Here is an 18,728-nt window from a genome sequence, read left to right as displayed (position 1 = left end):
TAAAATTAATTATAAAACTGGAGTATGGGGGCTTCCCTGGTGGCGCAGTGGTTGAGAGTCCGCCTGCCGATGCAGGGGACACGGGTTCGTGCCCCGGTCCGGGAGGATCCCACGTGCCGCGGAGCGGCTGGGCCCGTGAGCCGTGGCCGCTGAGCCTGCGCGTCCGGAGCCTGTGCTCCGCAACGGGAGAGGCCACAGCGGTGAGAGGCCCGCGTACCACAAAAAAAAAAAAAAAAAAAAACCCAAAAACTGGAGTATTTGTGATTACGATTATATCATATCTTGCAAGGAAAAATAAATCGGGGCACATGAAAGAAGACTGGCAAAGCACTGAGAATTGTTGCAACAAGGCGAGAGGTTCATGGGGTCTTGACTCATGATTTTCTCTGTTATGAGGCCATGAGCAGTCAAGCTCTCTGGGATACTCGAAGTGAATACATAATCTTAAATAAACGTTAGGTAAACTAACAAATTCATAAAATAATCCATTCAACACAAAAATTTACAGACAAAAAGTCCTGAGGTGTTTTGGGAGAAGTAGATAATAAATATCCAAGCACAAAAAAATGAAATAGACTGCAGACCCAAGGGCTAAAATAGGTCAATAAACCCAAGAAATGGTTCTTTACAAAATTGAAACCTCTGGAAGAGGAATAAAAATAAAAAGGAAGGATTTTACACAACTTGCATATTTTTTCACAAATTACGCTCCACATTTGTATTTTGTTTATTTGGGTATTAACGTCACAAGGGGGAAAACCGACAATGAAAAGAAATGAAAGCAATCACTGATTCTTCAGCAGTGAGCTTTCATCAGCAGTCCTTATCTTCTTTCCTTTCATCTCTCTCAATACACACGCAAAACATATTAACCAGTCTGCTCACAGATTTCATAAAAAGTGGCTCATTATCTCTTCTATTAATAGTTGCCAGGTTTTTTGAATCAGGAGTTGGTTGTTCAGAATTATTAATATTTAACTGTGTTGTTTTCTCCCAGTAGAAACCAAGTTTGGAATAATAAATATGAGAGAAGCATACAGAAAAGCACATGGAGATGACCATTTTACGTCCAAGAACATTTCTAGCTCTCACTTAAGCAGTGCTATTCTGTGTCACTTTAAATATGGTCTTTCCCATTAAATCAATCTTTTTCTTCCCATCAACCCCCTCACACCTTCCCTTGAAAAATTATACAGCCTAAGTTTCCTCAGGCTTCCTTTAATTTTGCTATCTATGCAACAAATTCTGCAGTTTGCCTAAAGCCTGTTTCTTCTTGATTTCTATCAGGCTATTGTTCCATCTACCTGAATGTTGTTGAAAGCACTATGCAACTGTTATTAACGTAATAAAGTCCATAATTCGACAGTCATTAAATCCTCCCTTCCCCAGTTGAGGACCCAGACAGACTATTGAATCATCAGCAGGAACAGCCTGCAGTCCTGCCAGGCTTGATCTCAGCAGTCAGCGGATAAAAGTAAGTTGACATTTTGTTGGGGATTATTATAATGGTTTTTATCTCTCTACAGAAAGCCTTTAAATTGCTTTTACGTGTAATGGCAGTAAGGAAATGCAAGGAGTATTGTTTTATTTTCCTTGTCTGTTTGTGCATCACTTCTCTTTATCTGCTGGCGGATTCCGAAACATCCCAACTCTTCCTAAGACTGCCTCTCTGTCCTCTTCTATGTCTGTGGTAATAGCTAAGGAAGAATCTAAGAATCTGAAGTCTTCCTCAATCATTAGACTTAAATCTATTAACGTATTTTTGGGTGCTTGAATCTTAAAGCCATGTGTCCAGGATTATGAAGTTAAAGGAATTAGGCAACTTTATGTATTATTGGAACTTGTAGAAGAAGAAATATGCTTAGCAGGACCGAGATGAGGCTTCCATTGCTTTGGACATAATATGCCTGAACTATCCCTGCTTTAGGTACCTCTGGGGCCAAGATAGGTGTGAGAAGACAAAAAAAGGTAACAGGAGACTGCTTGGGTCACCTTCCATGACTTTCTTTCCTTTCTCCCCTTTCTGCTCCTGCAGGCAGAGCAGCTGTGACCCCAGAATGCAATTTACCTGGACCCTTTTCCCTTAGCTACATCACCAGCCTAACTGGGATTTGGTTTGCTTTTGCAGCAGAGCTTCTCAACTTCAGTACCATGACATTTGGGGCCAGGTGGTCTTCGCTGTGGGGCTGTCCTGCCCGTTGAAGGATGCTTAGTGGCATCCATGGTCTCCATCTACGATGCCAGTGCACCTGCAACCTGTCTCCCAGGTGAGATGTGACCCCCAAAAACATCTCCAGGCATCTCCATTGTCTCCTGGAGGCAAAACTGTTCCTGGCTGTGAACTTCTGTTCTACAGAGTGGTGGAATCATCTCACGTTTTTCTCTTCTCATCTCGATTGCTCTACCATATCTTTAACCACTTTTAGTATGTCAGTGATACCCGCAGCTCTAATAAAGATAAAGGAAATTCAGAAACATCTTCTCACGGATGCCTGGGCCAATGAACAATAGGACCCTGGTATGATATAAATCTGAACTCTGGGGACAGCCAAGGAGAATCTGAATAAAGAATTCCAACTACTGGAGAGTGAGGAGTTGATCTTTTTTCAATGAAAACAACAACTGTTTGTTGAGTATCTGCAAAGCATAGGGCATATTCCTGAACAAGAAAAAAAATCCATTCTTACAATTTACGTCTTAAAGCCTTATTTTTATCTTTGGTGTGGGTAAGAGCTTTCTGGCAATGACTAGAAAACATCTAACACCATTTGAAGCCAATGAAAATTCTAAAGATATAAGCCAAGTAGGGAGAGAAATACATAATATGACTACACAATTAATACTTGTTGCAATTATTTTATCATGAGTCTAACCACTACGCTGTGAAATCCTTTTTTGTACATTATTACGTGTGATTCAAATTAACTTTTTTGGTGATTTAGTTAATTTTAATACACATGTACTTAATCCGCAGGGTTCATGGCTCTGATAAAGGGCTTAAAGAAACCCAGTAGTAATCCACTGGGGTGGTGACTCTCTCTCTCTCTCTTTGAATGCATGCAGATCAACTGCAGATCTTGTTAATGATTCTGATTCTGTAGGTCTGGGTGGGGCTTGGGATTCTGTGTTTCTAAGACGCTCCCAGGTGGCTCAACCCTAGGTGTGATGGTCCAAGCACAGCTCTACAAGCAGCCAGGCCCTCAGGTTCTTTGACCTAAGGATCGCTTCAAAGTTTCACAGGAGTGTCCTGAGCTGTGCCAGTTCTCAGGAAGGGAAACATTCAAGTTTTAATTCAGATTTCAAATGAAAATGCTCATCTGCAAAAGATGTTGAAAACTCCTCCCATAGCAAAAGAAACACGAAGAGAAGGCAGCTTCCAGAGCTGAAGAATCCTGAAGGAGGAGACCCAGGGGAGGGGCCCTGGGACAGAGAGCCTGAGGGCTGCTGTCCTGGGAAGCCCCTTCAAGGGACAACAGGCAAAGGCTCCCATTCTCTGAGTTCCAGATTAGAATCGGAGATATAATGCAAAAAGCCACCGTTCTAGTGAAACCAGAAAACGGATCACAGGAGGAATTTACAGAAGGCAACTCAAGTTAGCTCATCACAGGGGCAACCACATCTGCTGAGTGCAAAGGAACCAGACAATTATACGAAGAGCTACTGTCCATTATCTACATTTTATTGCGATCAACCAAATATAGTAAAATTATATATGGATAGTTCATGTTCCAGGATGTGGGTAAAAATGTTTTCAGCAAGTACCATTGTCACGAAGTTCTAAGGTAAGCAGCTACAGCAACTGTATAAAATATATAATAAAATAAATAAAATTACATAAAGTATATAACTATATCTATATCTAATACACACATATAATAAAATACTCTATAAAATTAAGTTTTGCATTCTTTTATGAGATGGCTAGTCAGGTGTGGCCACCAGAGATGCTAAAGGAAAAACAAAGTTTAGGATACTCACAGCTCCTAGAGGCAGGAACGCAGCAAGCCTTGCAGGGCCACTCAGGGGAGACATCTGAGCGGCTAGGAGACAGAAGTCAGAGCAAGGGGAAGGTTTAGGCCACGGCCTCAGGGTTTTTGCAGGAAAGGCAAGGCAGGGTGAACGGCAGACTAGGACTGGGTGGTTGTTGCGCTCAAAGCTGTAATGGTGGTCCCTAATTACCTGGCACCTGGCCCTGGGATGATTAAGGCAGAGGGATATGACCTCCAGGGGTGAACAGGCCAGATGGTGGGGGTCTGGCTCCGGCATTTTTGCAAACAAAAGGTAGTCTCCCAGCTGGACCCTTTGCCATCTCTAAGTTGGCTAGCCCGGGAGGTCAGTCTCTCCCCAGACAGAAAGCGTTTTCAAGACATCAAAACATCATAATATACAGAAACTTTTCAATGTGTACAATGCAAATCACTACCTGGATAGTCCAGCTCCTTCTCAGAGCCAAGCATTGTGTCTTCAGAGTGAGCAGGGCCTCCTAAAACTACCCTTTGGCAAGGTTCCGTGTAAATGCAGCTCAGTCTTTACTAAGAATTCTCAACAATACTTTCAATGCATTCTAAAGATATAGAAATAAAATCTCATTCCTATATGTCCATATCCTATTTTTCCCATTAAGTTATTATTAGCATGCAGCCAAATAACCGTCAGCAGAAAAAGGCATCAGATTAATTGTGGTGTCCCTTTGATAAAATTAGACAATCATAGACAACATTTCTCTTTGCTGTCTTACCTTCTTTAACATTTCTGCAGTTAGGGTTGGAGGTCTACACCCAACCTGTGGTTGTACAGGGACCAGGAACAGTAGAAAGCAGGGCTAGAAAGAGCGGAGGGAAGCACGTCTGGCAGAGCCTGTAGGGCGTCGAAGAACATGTGGGTCCTACGGTCCTTCCCCCATGTCCTCTGCCTGCCTTTTGTCTGTAGAAAAACTTTATCCAGAGAATAATTCTAATCAGAGAAATTTTTTGAAAAATGCAGAAGCAAAGAAAAACAGTCAAACAGGACAAACTAATAATAGTTGAGTCATTGAACAAAGTCGAGGACCTTTAGTTCCTTCTCAAGGGCTATAGAGAATATTCTGGGCCACGTCCTTTGAGCTGTCTTGCACATACGGAAAGCCCCACCAGGCGGAAGAAGTTAACTGTAGGCTAACTGCGAGTACGTAGACCCCAGCCTCGTTGGAATCAGAGGTTGAAGGTGCTGACTCCCAGTTACCTCACGACCAGCTAATCAGAAGAATGTCCATGACTTCTTTGGAGAAATGTCTATTTAGGTTATCCGCCCATTTTTTGATTGGGTTGTTTGGTTTTTTTTTTTTGATATTGAGCTGCATGAGCTGTTTGTATATTTTGGAGATTAATCCCTTGTCAGTTGCTTCGTTTGCAAATATTTTCTCCCATTCTGAAGGTTGTCTTTTCCTCTCATTTCTGGTTTTCTTTGCTGTACAAAAGCTTTCAAATTTAATTTTTAAAAATAAATAAATAAAAATCATGAAAAAAAAGAAAAGAATGTCCCTGAGTTGATCACGCATCCTGCAACCCCCTCCTCAGCACGTAGCCCCTCCCTCTTTTCCCTATGTAATCCCTGAGAAAAACATGAGGAGTGGGGAGTTGGTCCTTTGGGACATAAGTCCGCCTTATACCCAGGGTTGCCAGCTTCCTCAGTAAAGCTCTCTTTCCTTTTACCCAACACTTGTCTCTCAGTATTGGATTCCTGAGTCATGAACAGCTGAACCCAAGTTTGGTAACAATATGAGGCTGATTTTCCCAAAGGAGGGTAGCTGGCTGGGAAAGAACTTGTCTGTCCCAGGACCATTGGACTGCTTGATCTTTGCACCCTCTGAGCCTCCATTCCCTCTTCTGTAAAATCAGGGTATTTGATAAGATGATTCTTAAAGTATCTCTCAATTCTATATTTGATGATTTTAATGCCTTTAATAGTGAGAAAATGTACGTGGTAATGTGTCCTCTTTGCACACCACCTAAAATGGGATGTGATTAAATAATAAAATGTCAGTTTTCAACTGCACAGTACAATTTTTTTAAATGCATTTTGAGACAGGAAGATTGCTCTAAGCTTTCATAGACATTAATGTTTTAAAAATTATTCTTTTCTCACACGTTGCCAGTAGGAATAATTTATTCCTGGGCTTTTTCTGCTGGCATCTCTGTGACCTTGTTCCAAAATATCACATTATCAGCACGTTGAGACAAGTATCCTGAACCCAGAAGCCTAAAACTTAATCAGACATTTAATACTGAAAGGAAAAAAAATCAATAAAACAAATTTACAAGTTCATATTTCTAGCATCTTATTTTTTTAAGTTCTTAAAATGTATATAAATTAATTTTCAGAAGCATAAACTATTCTTTTATTGAGTTATTTCTAATCTTCTGGCATACTGTTGTTACTCATAGAGTTGACAATAAAACATCATTAAAATGCATTGGGCTTCCCTGGTGGCGCAGCGGTTGAGAATCCGCCTGCCGATGCAGGGGACACGGGTTCGTGCCCCGGTCCGGGAAGATCCCACGTGCCGCGGAGCGGCTGGGCCCGTGAGCCATGGCCGCTGCGCCTGCGCGTCCAGAGCTTGTGCTCCGCAATGGGAGAGGCCACAACAGTGAGAGGCCCGCGTATCGCAAAAAAAAAAAAAAAAAAAAAAAATGCATTAAGTTAGGAGATCAACCTCAACTGTGCCTGCTTTACCCCCCCCCACCCCAATTAAATCTAACATTTTGGTGCATGTCCATCTTTCTAAGTTCATTGTGTCATGCTGTCAACACTATAAAACATCATTCTGTACTCTGATTTTTCATTAACGTATCATAAAGTATCTGTACAATTGAGGAAACTGCATTGCATTTTTATTAAGTCGTCATGGCAGTAATAGCCAACAGATAAGGACACAGCAGCATCTTATTTGCCTTCTTCTATCTTTAGGGAAATTTTAATCCGCAAGGATCCAACCTTGTCAGGTATTTTGGTGGAAAATGGATAAGTCCTTCTCAAACAGCTGACCTGCGATTCTCACCTGCTCCCAAGGGGGCAGAGGCTCTCTGAGGTCTTAGCCGTTGCATCTCATCAAGCCTGGGGAAAGACCAGCTTCTCATAAAACTGAACTCATTCTTATAAGGGGACCTACTTACAGCCACAGACTCGGTGTGATCCCTGCTTTAAACTAAACTACTGGGGGTTTTTCTTTTTGTGGTCAAGGCCTTCAGGAAGCTCCTGAGAATGTAGACAGCTGGGCTGATTTTTAACGAAAGCAGCATGCATTTTCTACATTGAGGGATAAGTGTGACACAATGGAAAATAAGAGATAGAGAATAATAGCATAGGCTTTTAGATTTACAAAAATTTTATGGCAAATGGTGGCTTCCAACAAGAGTCTTTCTGCTATCACCACAAACTCAATTTCCACATCCAATATGTAATTATATCAGGCTTGAGAATAACTAGAAACCAGTACTGATCATGGTGGCTTTAAATCACCATTTGTCTACATAGATCTTGATTAGCAGCAGCACTATCAATTATTAAATGTCAGAATGAAGTCATGGAAACAAATATCACATAAGGTTGATTACCGTGACTAGTTTGGCTCAAGTCCTGAGTCCAAAATCCAGAAGGCTCTGAAAGTATGAGAGGAAACATCCGTGATGACAACCATCATAATAATAATTCATTATAATATTGAATCTGTTCAAAATATGTTTCCATGCGCATATTATGCATATAAAATGCAACTAACCTATCACTCAGAAGAGCAGTCATTGTGAACCTACCACGTGCCAGAGGCAGTCAAATGCGGAGTGTACTTGGGTGAACCAAATACAGAAGACTTCTTGCCTTCTCGTCGGGGAATGATGTAAAGAAGAAAACAATAAGCTAATAAATAATTGCAAAAGGTGATAACCGTTATGAATAAAATCCAGAGAGAACTGTGGTAGAGGGCTGGGTTGGGGGAGATCAAGTCCAGTCTAACCAAGCCTGGGTGAGGAGACCTTTCCGGGCAGGTTTCAGATGTGCAGCCACGTTGAGCAAGAAGAACTTGGCTTGTTGGAGGAAGTGGAACAAGGCCAGCTGGGCTAGAGCATCACAGCTCAGGGCACCTGCTGTGTGAAGGGAGCAGGGGAGCTGGTCAGCTGCCAATCGTGGTCAAAGCGGGCCCTGGAGGCCTTGTTAATGGGTTTATTTCACAAGAAACAGACAGCAGCTAAAACACGCAACCTGCAGGAGCAACATAATTGAGTTTAAGAATTCGACCAGCCCCTCTGACAGCTGGACGGAAGCTGCCCTGCGCGTGCAGGGGCTCAGGAAGGGGCTGCGGACGGGGCTGGGCCGACGTGGGAGGGCAGTCCCAGCGGGAGGCGAGGGTGACGGAACAACGGTGGTGATGCCGAAGAGGAAGGAAGGGGATGGATTTAATACTCGTGTCTGGGCAATATTTTTAAAATATCAGTTTTTTATTTCTTGTCCCCCAGCCCCAACCCTGCCAATTTTAAGTGCATGATCCTCTCCGGGCTCATCGCCTCGGGGGAATCAGAAATAGTCTGTTACTTTCTCTCTCTTTCTCCTTGTTTCCCAAAGCCTTAATTAAGCCCGATAAGAAAATGATGTTTGGTGTATCTTTGAAGAATCATCTCTAGCAACAGACAAGTACTCTCTTGTTTCTTCTACTAAAATGACAGTCCTCCTGTGATCCGCATCCCAATCACCTTCCAGCCCTCACGTCGTTTCTCAAGTCCCGTTCACCGCAGAACGTTGTAAAGGATTGTCTACGCTCCCTCACTCTTCTTTCTCGTCTGTTAGTCTAGGTCACCTCTCCTCGGTCAGGATCCTGTCTCTCCTTCTCTCCCACTGAGCTCCCTCGTGCAAAGGGCTACGGAATTGCCCTGCTGCCCAATGAATTTTTGGAAAGTTTTATTTAGAAATACTCTTTTGTCTCAGCTTCTATGACCTCTCACTCTCTGGACTACCTCTGACCGCACTGGTCAGTCCTTTTCAGTCATTAGCTAGTTTCACTCCCTCTGTTTGACCTCTAGGTGGCGAAAGACCACAGAAATGTGCCCTGGGTCCCCTTCCCTATGGACACACACATTTTCCCTAAGGAAGCCCGTTCAGGGCCAGGGCTGCAAGCATCATCTCTTTGCCAACGACTCTCAATTCCACATATTTAGCCCTGGTAAATTCTCTTCTCCCCAGCCCCACGCATTCAACTGCCCACTTGACAGGTCCACATGGATGTCTAGTGCACATTTCAATCCTGTCACCCCAACAAATCTCCATCTACCTCTCTTTCCCTCTTAGTAACAGCATCCTAGCTACTGGTCCCACGTGTTCAAGGCAAAAATCTCGAAGATATTTGGACTTTTCCCTTTCTTTCACTTACCACATACATCTAACCTATCAGCAAATCCTGTCGACCTTACTTTGAAAGCAAATCCTATCTCATTCCAAGTCTCCTTTACAATGACTCCAGCGTAAATCCAGAATAATCTTCAGAAATATGAACTAGATCATCTCTTTCTGCTTCAAACCTTTCAGTGACTTCCTGGACCACAGAAGATGGAGACTAAACCCCTTGCCCTGGCTTTGGTGCCTTGCACCCTGCAATGCCCCTCACCCCAAGCTCCAGCCTCTCTGAAACTTGTCAAGTTGGTCCTCCTTCAAGGCGTTTGCTCTAGTTATTTCCTCTGCCTGAACTTGTTTCTCAGGTCTTCCCATGACTGATTCTGGTTTTATTCAAATCTCAGCATCACCTCCCATGTGACGTTCCATGGCCATCCAATCCGAACAGCCAAAGAGGGCAGTTCCCATCTGCCCACCAGGCCCCCTTAATCCTCTGCACAGCACTTACTCGAGCTGACATTTTTGCAGTACTTGCTGGTTTACTGTCATCTCCAAAGCGCTCCCTCCCTGCACCTTTCCAGCCAGAATGTAGCTCTGGGAAAGTAGGAATAATGACTGTGCTGATCACCGATGCATCCGCAGCACCTGGAACAGTGCCCGACACATGGTGAGGTCTCAGCAACATTCGCTGGATGAATGAGGGCTGAATGACCCCCAGGGGTAAACTCATCAGGACGTAGAAAGGAGGAAGAAACGGAAAGATGGAGAGATGTGAAGAGAGCACAAAAGTCAGGAGGGTCCAGAGAGACGGTCGGGCGGCCGAGCAGCTCCCGGGCTGGCGGCCTCCTGCAGCTGCCGGGTGGGGTAACCACACATTTCCAATGTTCAGTCCGAATGAGACAAAGAGCCCAAATGGGGTTAAATGAGTTATTGCCCCGACACAGCAGGCAGCAGCAGTCGCACGTTTGCATCGGGTCCTTCTCCCCCAAAGTCCCAGGAGTATGATATGGAGGCCAGGTGAGTGCTACACCCACAAAGGATGTGTGTCACACTCAAGGAGCTCCAAGGCTACGTGATCCTGGTCTTGCATGGGTAGGAGCTGCTAGGAGACCAGGCCCTCCTCCTTTCTGGAGAGAGACGATATCTTTATTGCTCTGGAATGTCTCCAAGGAAAGATGTTCCTCTCCGAGGAAGGCACTGTCTTTCTACTGCAAGCCTGTCTCATGCAGACATCCTTGAACAAAGCTCTCAATATCCTTTGCTCACGAGACATGCATAAACCCCAGACTATGGAGAATTATCTCTCAACAGACGGGTCCTTGACCTGATTTGGGGCAGGACCTCTTAGAGGCAGACAATTCTAAGGCATATTTGGGAGAATGGAGAGAAGAAGGGATCTTCACCATCTCCCAGGGAACAGTACAAGGAAGGCACAAAAATCTTCCTCATAAAAGGTTTAGAGCTGCACAGCGTCAGGAATTTTGGAGCCAAAGGTTTCCCTGCAAGGGCACCAAACTGGGTCCATAACGTTGTTCCCAGGCTCTCACACAGCCCCCAGAAGCAGCAGAATATTATTCAACACACTGGAAGACACGGGAGAGGGGCGGCCAAAGGTGAGGCTTCGGTGGTGACTTAAAAGAAACGTTGAACCTTCTCACCAAATGGGAAGTTCATCCCGCGGGACAAATGAGTGAAGGATCGGAACCCTTTACTCAGCACCTTCAGCACCTTCATTCTATGGAGGAGTCCAAGGAGATCCTAGAGAGAAAATCTCTTCTTGGATCCCCTTCATGACGAACAAGGACTTTAATCTGCTATTTCCTCCTGGTGTGTAACTGGGAGGCTGCTTTGGGCTGCTGGCTTAGCAACCTGTCAGCAGCTCTGGGGCTGCCATCTTGCTCTGTCGCCTGAGCCACCACTGTTCACATCTCTCGCTCTGTAATGTATTTTTATTATATCTTACAAAAGTGTCCGTACGGAATGCACTGAAAATAAAATCGAAAGGGAAAAGAACCAGGTTCTTCACCACAGATAGCTCGAGAAAGTACTTGTGTGGAGCAGTGCCGTGCAGCGGAAGTTTCTGCAACAACAGAAACGCTCCCTTCCGGCACCAACCCCACGCGCAGCCCCTGAGCCCCGGGGATGTGGCTCCCGAAACTGAGGACCTCGATGCTCCCACCTACTTCGTTTTAAATACACTTAACTAGCACACAGGACTAGGGGCTGCAGAATTGGACAGTGCTTGTCTGGTGCACAGACAGTAACCTGACACCCAGGCTCCACTCCTAACCTGGTCTGTGACTCAGCCTTTCAGAGTGTCGACTTCCTCATCATAAAATGAGGGTAAACTAGAATCTATCGTGTAGTGAACGTATGAGGCTTCATGGAATCATCCGTATTGGATGTTCAGCACCTGCCTGGGGTGAGGCTGGAATGGTGGAAACGTGGTGACGGTGACGGTGAGGACCGCAGAGACAGAGTCCAGGGGCCTGTGGGAGGGTTCAAGGGAAGGGCGAGTGTCTGTTAGGTGAGAGAAGGGGTGAGCCGAGCAGCACGGAGAGGAAGTTTGGGTGATTCTGGGGAGGAGAGTCCTCGTACCTCGCTGAGTCTGGGAGCGGAGCGCAGGGCTGTGAGAGGGGACAGACCTGGTCCTGATGGTCTCTTGAGGATGCCAGGTGCTCAGCACCAGCGAGAGACCCAGACTTCAGCTGCTTCCTTGCCCTGAATACAGCGCGATGCTCTCCACTGCGTCCAGGTCACTTACCACAAGTCAAAACACACGCATTTCTGACATATTTATCCAATAGTCTGGATCAAATCACATATTTGCCTAAATCAGCTGAAATTTATATCAAAATATGTTGTTTTATATATATATATACACACATATGTATATGTACATATACATACATATATACATATGTCAATATATACGTATATATACACACATACATACACACACACACACACACACACACACACACACACACACACACTATATCAATCTGGGTCCAACCAAGAAATGCACATCACAACCTAATTTAAACCAGGAAAGTGGGCTTCCCTGGTGGCGCAGTGGTGGAGAGTCCGCCTGCCGATGCAGGGGACACAGGTTCGTGCCCCGGTCCGGGAAGATTCCACATGCCGCGGAGCGGCTGGGCCCGTGAGCCGTGGCCGCTGAGCCTGCGCGTCCGGAGCCTGTGCTCCACAACGGGAGAGGCCACAACAGTGAGGCCCGCATACCACAAAAAAAAAAAAAAAAAAAAAAAAAAAAAAACAGGAAAGTTTAATGTAAAAAAACATGAAGCGATTTTCAGGAAATAAGACAGGGGGGTAACAGCTGAGACAGAAAGAGAGCTCTCAAGGGCACCCTAGAGCTTCAGGAGACCCAAAGACAGACACGAGCGGAAGGTGCTCAGACCTCAGTGAAGAAAGTGGGACAGCACCGACTGGGTGGGAGGGGAGTTTGCTGGGCTTCCCCGGCCAGAGCTGGTCCACAGTCACTGAACCGATGGGAACCTCTTTCTGGGGCACAGGCAAACTGAGCCCAATGGGTAGGCAGGGAGAGTTGGGGGGTGCACTGAGGTCCGAAGCACACAGGGTCATGTCAGGAGGGCCACAGGAAACCACCCCCAGAACGCAGGCAATCCAAGACTGGCAGGTGGCAAGCGGGCAGAGTCGGGCGTCACGTGGATGCGCTGGAGAGACCTCCATGCCAGGACGCCAGCACGTTTCTGTGCACAACCTGGGCCTGGGCAGCAGTGGGCCCCTCCAAGGGACAAAGGTCAGGCAGGCAGCCAGCCCGGTGTGCCCACGTGCAGGGCTAAGGAGATGCCGCAAGGTGCAGCAAGCTGGGGGGTGGTCCCGTCCTATGCCATCTGCAGTTCCTGACTGCACAGATGCTGTCCACGTCAACAGCTTTGGAGAGCAAACAGCAACAGAATGCTGGAGAGAGCCACACCACGCATGCACATAACCCTGGAGAAATGGCACTGCTGAGCAGTAAAGACAAGACCAGATACTTGTCCCGCAGGGCCTGGCAACGAGCCTTGAGAGTCAGGAAGGGAAATTCCTTCCTTCTGCAATGTCTCTCCAGCATCTTCTATGGACATCATCAAAGCAAGTGGCAAAAGAAAACTATTTCTCCAGATATATGCCTAGGACTGGGATTGTTGTCATATGGTAGCTCTATGCTATTTTTAAGGAATCTCCATACTGTTCTCCATAGTAGCCGTACCAATTTACATTCCCACCAACAGTGTAGAAGTGTTCCCTTTTCTCCACACCCTCTCCAGCATTTATTTTTTGTAGAATTTTCATGATAGCCATTCTGACCAGTGTGAGGTGACATCTCATTGTAGTTTTGATATGCATTTCTCTAATAATTAGTGATATTGAGCATCTTTTCATGTGTTTGTTGGCAATCTGTATGACTTCTTTGGAGAAATGTCTACTTAGGTCTTCTGCCCATTTTTTGATTGGGTCATTTGATTTTGACATTGAGCTGCATGAGCTGTTTGTATGTTTTAGAGATTAATGCCTTGTCAGTTGCTTCATTTGCAAATGTTTTCCCCCATTCTGAGGGTTGTCTTTTCATTTTTTTTACGGTTTCCTTTGCTATACAAAAGCTTTTAAGTTTAATTAGGTCCCATTTGCTTATTTTTATTTTCATTACTCTAGGTGGTGGATCAAAAAAGATCTTGCTGTGATTTACATCAGAGAGTGTTCTGCCTGTATTTTCCTCTAAGAGTTTTACAGTATCTGGCCTTACATTTAGGTTTTTAATCCACTCTGAGTTTGTTTTTGTGTATGGTGTTAGAGAATGTTCTAACTTCATTCTTTAACGTGTAGCTGTCCAGTTTTCCCAGCACCACTTGTTGAAGAGACTGTCTTTTCTCCATTGTATCTTCTTGCCTCCTTTGTCATAGCTTATGTGGCCATAGGTGCGTGGGTTTATCTCTGGACTTTCTATCCTGTACCACTGATCTATATTTCTGGTTTTGTGCCAGTACTATACTGTTTTGATCACTGTAGCTTTGTAAAACAGTAAAATACACAAACACATGGAGACTAAACAATATGTTACCAAATAATCAATGGATCACTGAAGAAATCAAAGAGGACATCAAAAAATACCTAGAGGCAAATGACAATGAAAACACAACAATCCAAAACCTATGGGATACAGCAAAAGCAGTTCTAAGAGGGAAGTGTGTAGCAATATAATCCTACCTCAAAAAACAAGAAAAATCTTAAATAAACAACCTAATATTACACCTAAAGCAACTAGAGAAAGAAAAACAAACAAAACCCAAAGTTAGTGGCAGAAAAGAAATCATAAAGATCAGAGCAGAAATAAATGAAATAGAGATGAAGAAAATAATAGTAAAGATCAATGAAACTAAAAGCTGGTTCTTTGAGAAGATAAACCAAATTGATAAACCTTTAGCCAGACTCATCATGTAAAAGAGGGAGAGGACTCAAATCAGTAAAATGAGAAATGAAAAAGGAAAAGTTACAACAGACACCCAGAAGTACAAAGGATCATAAGAGGTTACTACAAGTAACTATATGCCAATAAAACAGACAACCTAGAAGAAATGAACAAATTCTTAGAAAGATGCAACCTTCCAAGACTAACCAGGAAGAAATAGAAAATAGGAACAGAGCAATCACAAGCACTGAAATTGAAACTGTGATCAAAAATCTTCCAACAAACAAAAGCCCAGGGCCAGAGGGCTTCACAGGTGAATTCTACCGAACATTTAGAGAAGAGTTAACACCTACCTTTCTGAAACTCTTTGAAAAAAATTGCAGAGCAATGAACACTTCCAAGCTCATTCTATGAGGCCACCATCACCTTGATACCAAAACTGGACAAAGATACTACAAAAAAAGAAAATTACAGGCCAATATCACTGATGAATGTAGATGCAAAAATCCTCATCAAAATACTAGCAAACCCAATCCAACAACACATTAAAAGGATCATACTCCCTGATCAAGTGGGATTTATCCCAGGATGCAAGGATCCTTCAATATATGCAAATCAATCAATGTGATACACCACATTAACAAATTGAAAAATAAAAACCATATGATCATCTAAATAGATGCAGAAGAAGCTTTTGACAAAGTTCAACACCCATTGATGATAATAACTCTCCAGAGAGTGGGCTTAGAGGGAATCTACCTCAACATAATAAAGGCCATATATGACAAACCCACAGCCAACATCGTCCTCGATGGTGAAAAGCTGAAAACTTTTCCTCTAAGATCAGGAACAAGACAAGGATGTCCACTCTCTCCACTATTATTCAACATAGTTTTGGAAGTCCTAGCCATGGCAATCAGAGAAGAAAAAGAAATAAAAGGAATACAAATTGGAAAAGAAGAAGTAAAACGGTCACTGTTTGCAGATGACATGATACTATATGTAGAGAATCCTAAAGATGCCACCAGAAAACTACTAGAACTAATCAAAGAATTTGGTAAAGTTGCAGGATACAAAATTAATGCACAGAAATCTCTTGCATTTCTATATGCTAACAACGAAAGATCAGAAAAAGAGATTAAGGAAACAATCTCATTTACCATGCATCAAAAAGAATAAAACATCTAGAGCCTTTAAAGAGCTCTTCCTTCCTCTGCCCTCAAGCACCAAGCAGGGAGGGTAAGGGCCTAAGGAGTGGGTGGCAATACAGGTGGGGCCTGGGCCGGCAGGCTGGCTACTCCGAGGAGCTGGGGCTGGACCTCCACACCCCGCCCCCCCCACCCCCCCCGCACCCATGTGAGGGGGCAGGGCACCCTGATCTCTTAGAACCTCCAAGGAGAGGCCAGCAGTCTGCCTGTATCCCTAGGGCGCTGGAAGCCATGGCCTGTTTTCAGCAAGGAGCCAGGTACTTACCTTGACCTTGACTTTATACATTCACTGTGCAAACGGGGATTGAGTGCCTGAGAGGCAGGGAGCGCTGGAGTCAGAGCTGTGAGACAAAGAGTCACACCCTGGGCTCCCAGAGTTTACCACCCAGCAGGAAGACAAACCTGAAAGAATAATTTGTGGTGCTTGCTGCAGAGAAGAGAACTGGGCTGTATTACAACGCAAGGGGCTCACTTAGTTTGGGTGAGGGTTCAGGAAAACTGCTAAGAGGGGGTTGTGGGAGAGAGGCTGACGAGTCAAGACGGGGCATGAACACTGAAACAGAGTAAACTATGCGTGCGGGACCCCAATCCAGGTCTCGACATCAGCCTCGAAGCAAGAAAAATCTGCAGATTTCCCAAAACTGGCAAACAAACAAACAAACAAAAAAACACTAAAAGCTAAAAACCTCAAGCAGGAATGTGGAGAGTGAAATAAAGGAAGCATGAGCAGAGAAATGTAAAATAAATGCTAGGACCAAATCCTACAACCCCTGTAGAACATACCCCAGAGGCCATTTTTTTCTAAAGGCAACAGGAAGATATAAAAAGGTTCAAACAGTATCGAGTTGCATTTTTAAGAGGTCACTGACTGCACTGCAGAAACAGGTCGAAGGGAGGTAAAAGCAGATGCAGAAGCACCGGTTAGAAAGCTGTCGTCCGAGGTCAAAGGAAGGGTGACTTAGATGGAATCTGGGAAGCGGGGGAGGGAGGGAAGGGAATTTCTCAGGTGGCTCTGGACCTGGCAGACGCTCCATTACTGTGTGCTGAATCCTTGCCCCTCGCACCGCTTGAGAGCGGACGTTACAGCGCCTTTCACAGCTGAGACAGAGTTCAAGAGGCCGAACGCAATGCCCAGGGTCGCAGGGGCCGGGTTCCGGGCGCCTCGCGTGAGCCGCGCGGACCCCCCAGGATGGCCCGCGCTGCGCTGAGCAAGGAGCGCGCTTTCCCGATGCTCCGCGCCTGCGGACCCCGGGCTCTCGGCAAGTGTGAACCGGTTCTGCCCACGGCCTGTCCCGCAAGGGAGAATCCCCACGCAGAGCAAGTGGGAAACACGGAGCTCGTAAGGGCTGCGGGCGGACACTTGACGCGGGAGCTGGATTCTGGGCGCCCGGTCCCTGGCCGCCTGCGGCAGCGCCACCTGCACCCGGGCTGCTCGAGGCCCGGACGCCGCCTCCAGGGCAACAAGAGCCTGTCCACGCAAAAGACTGTCTCAGCCGGATTGGAGGGTGAGGGTGATCGGTAAAGCGAGAGGCGCGAGCAGAGGAAGGAAATCAAAGGGAAGACGCGCTCAGCCGGCTCCGCGCAATGGAAAGTCTACAGCGCCTGATCCTCGGCAAGTGTGTGAGCAAAGGGCGGCCCTCCCTCCGAGTGAGATGGGCGAGTCTCCTGTCTGTCTAGGCCCTGCGACCAAGGCTGTGACAGGTCGAGCACGGTCGTCAGCTGGGGTCCACGGACCCATACACTTAGGCTAATTTCTGACACAGGAAAGTCCGGAATCTCAGTGGCTAGAAACAAGGCGTTCCTTTCTCACATGCCCCATGGAACGCTCCGAGAGATGATTTAGGGGCACAGGCTGTTCCGTCTTTGTGCCACCTTCAAAATGTAGCCTCCAAGTTCACCGCCTAAGGGAGAAAGGAATGATTCGGGGGGCGTATAGCTCTGTGCACATGGTAGGTGGCTGGCAGTCAGCGACACGGCCTGGCTAGCACTCACGTGTCGGGGGCGTGTCTAGCTGTGTCCCCCGCCGAGGACAAAAGACGGACAGTGGACTCTAGCCGACTTGTCCAGACCCCTCAGCCACCTGAGCGCCTGTCTTCCCGTTTGTGGAACAGTCTCGGGCCCTCCCTAGAGAGGCTGCCCAGAGTTCCAGCGGACACTGCATCCCATACGAGGGCACGGACCTCCCAGCAATTCCGCTCCATCAGGCCCCGTGTGCCTGTTCCTGGTGCCGCAACTTACAAACGAGAGGGACTGCTGAGGCTCTCCTCCCACTCGATATACAAGCACAGGATGACTGCGGTAACACCGCCCCCGGGGAAAGGACAGGGACACGCCAGTCACTGACCCACAGGGACACCGGGACCCTGCAGGACAAGCATCGTCAAGTCTCTGCCCTGTTTGGGGGCCCCTGGTCAGAAGTTCCAAGGTCTGTTCTTCTCAGGGATCCCTGCCCTGGATCTTCCTCCTTGGAAGGAGGAGGAAGATTGTGCTCCTTACTTGACCTGGGTGTTGGAGGGGGGTGGGTATTCTTTCAGAGGCTCTACATAGGCTTTGGGTCCCACTTTCTATCTGTCCATCACCTGGTCTTTTTAGACTAGTTTTGTAGTTTCTCTGGCAATATAATTTCCTCAGAACCTCAGAAGGTTTCTGGTATATTTGCTTCCAAACAGTTCCATATGGTTGTAACCACACGCTAAGCATTTCTGTACACCAGATTTGCAAATCTACAT

General features: G+C 45.8%; 1 protein-coding gene across 9 annotated transcripts in view; it reads right to left on the bottom strand.

Moving 5' to 3' along the window:
• Positions 1-18,728, bottom strand: part of SEC61G (SEC61 translocon subunit gamma) — a 164,478-nt gene that overhangs the window by 60,474 nt on the left and 85,276 nt on the right. The window contains exons 5-8 of one of the 9 annotated variants that reach the window (XR_010842346.1): positions 7,593-7,637; positions 4,739-4,934; positions 3,979-4,040; positions 3,668-3,799 (exon numbers count right to left, since the gene is read on the bottom strand). The exons of 3 other annotated variants lie outside the window; for them this stretch is intronic. Coding sequence is in view for 5 of the 6 variants with exons in the window: in XM_067042923.1 (XP_066899024.1) it covers positions 5,724-5,986; positions 7,593-7,637 (308 nt within the window). In the remaining variant the exon portion in view is untranslated. Of the gene's footprint in view, positions 1-3,667; positions 3,800-3,978; positions 4,041-4,738; positions 4,935-5,708; positions 5,987-7,054; positions 7,093-7,592; positions 7,638-15,163; positions 15,244-18,728 lie in introns of those variants that run through there. 5 more of the 9 variants (XM_067042924.1, XM_067042923.1, XM_067042926.1 and 2 more) reach the window with 5 other exon arrangements.

The sequence above is a fragment of the Kogia breviceps genome, chromosome 9, assembly GCF_026419965.1.
Source record: "Kogia breviceps isolate mKogBre1 chromosome 9, mKogBre1 haplotype 1, whole genome shotgun sequence".
Classification (NCBI taxonomy): Eukaryota; Metazoa; Chordata; class Mammalia; order Artiodactyla; family Physeteridae; genus Kogia; species Kogia breviceps.
This window is presented reverse-complemented; position numbering and strand designations above follow the sequence as displayed.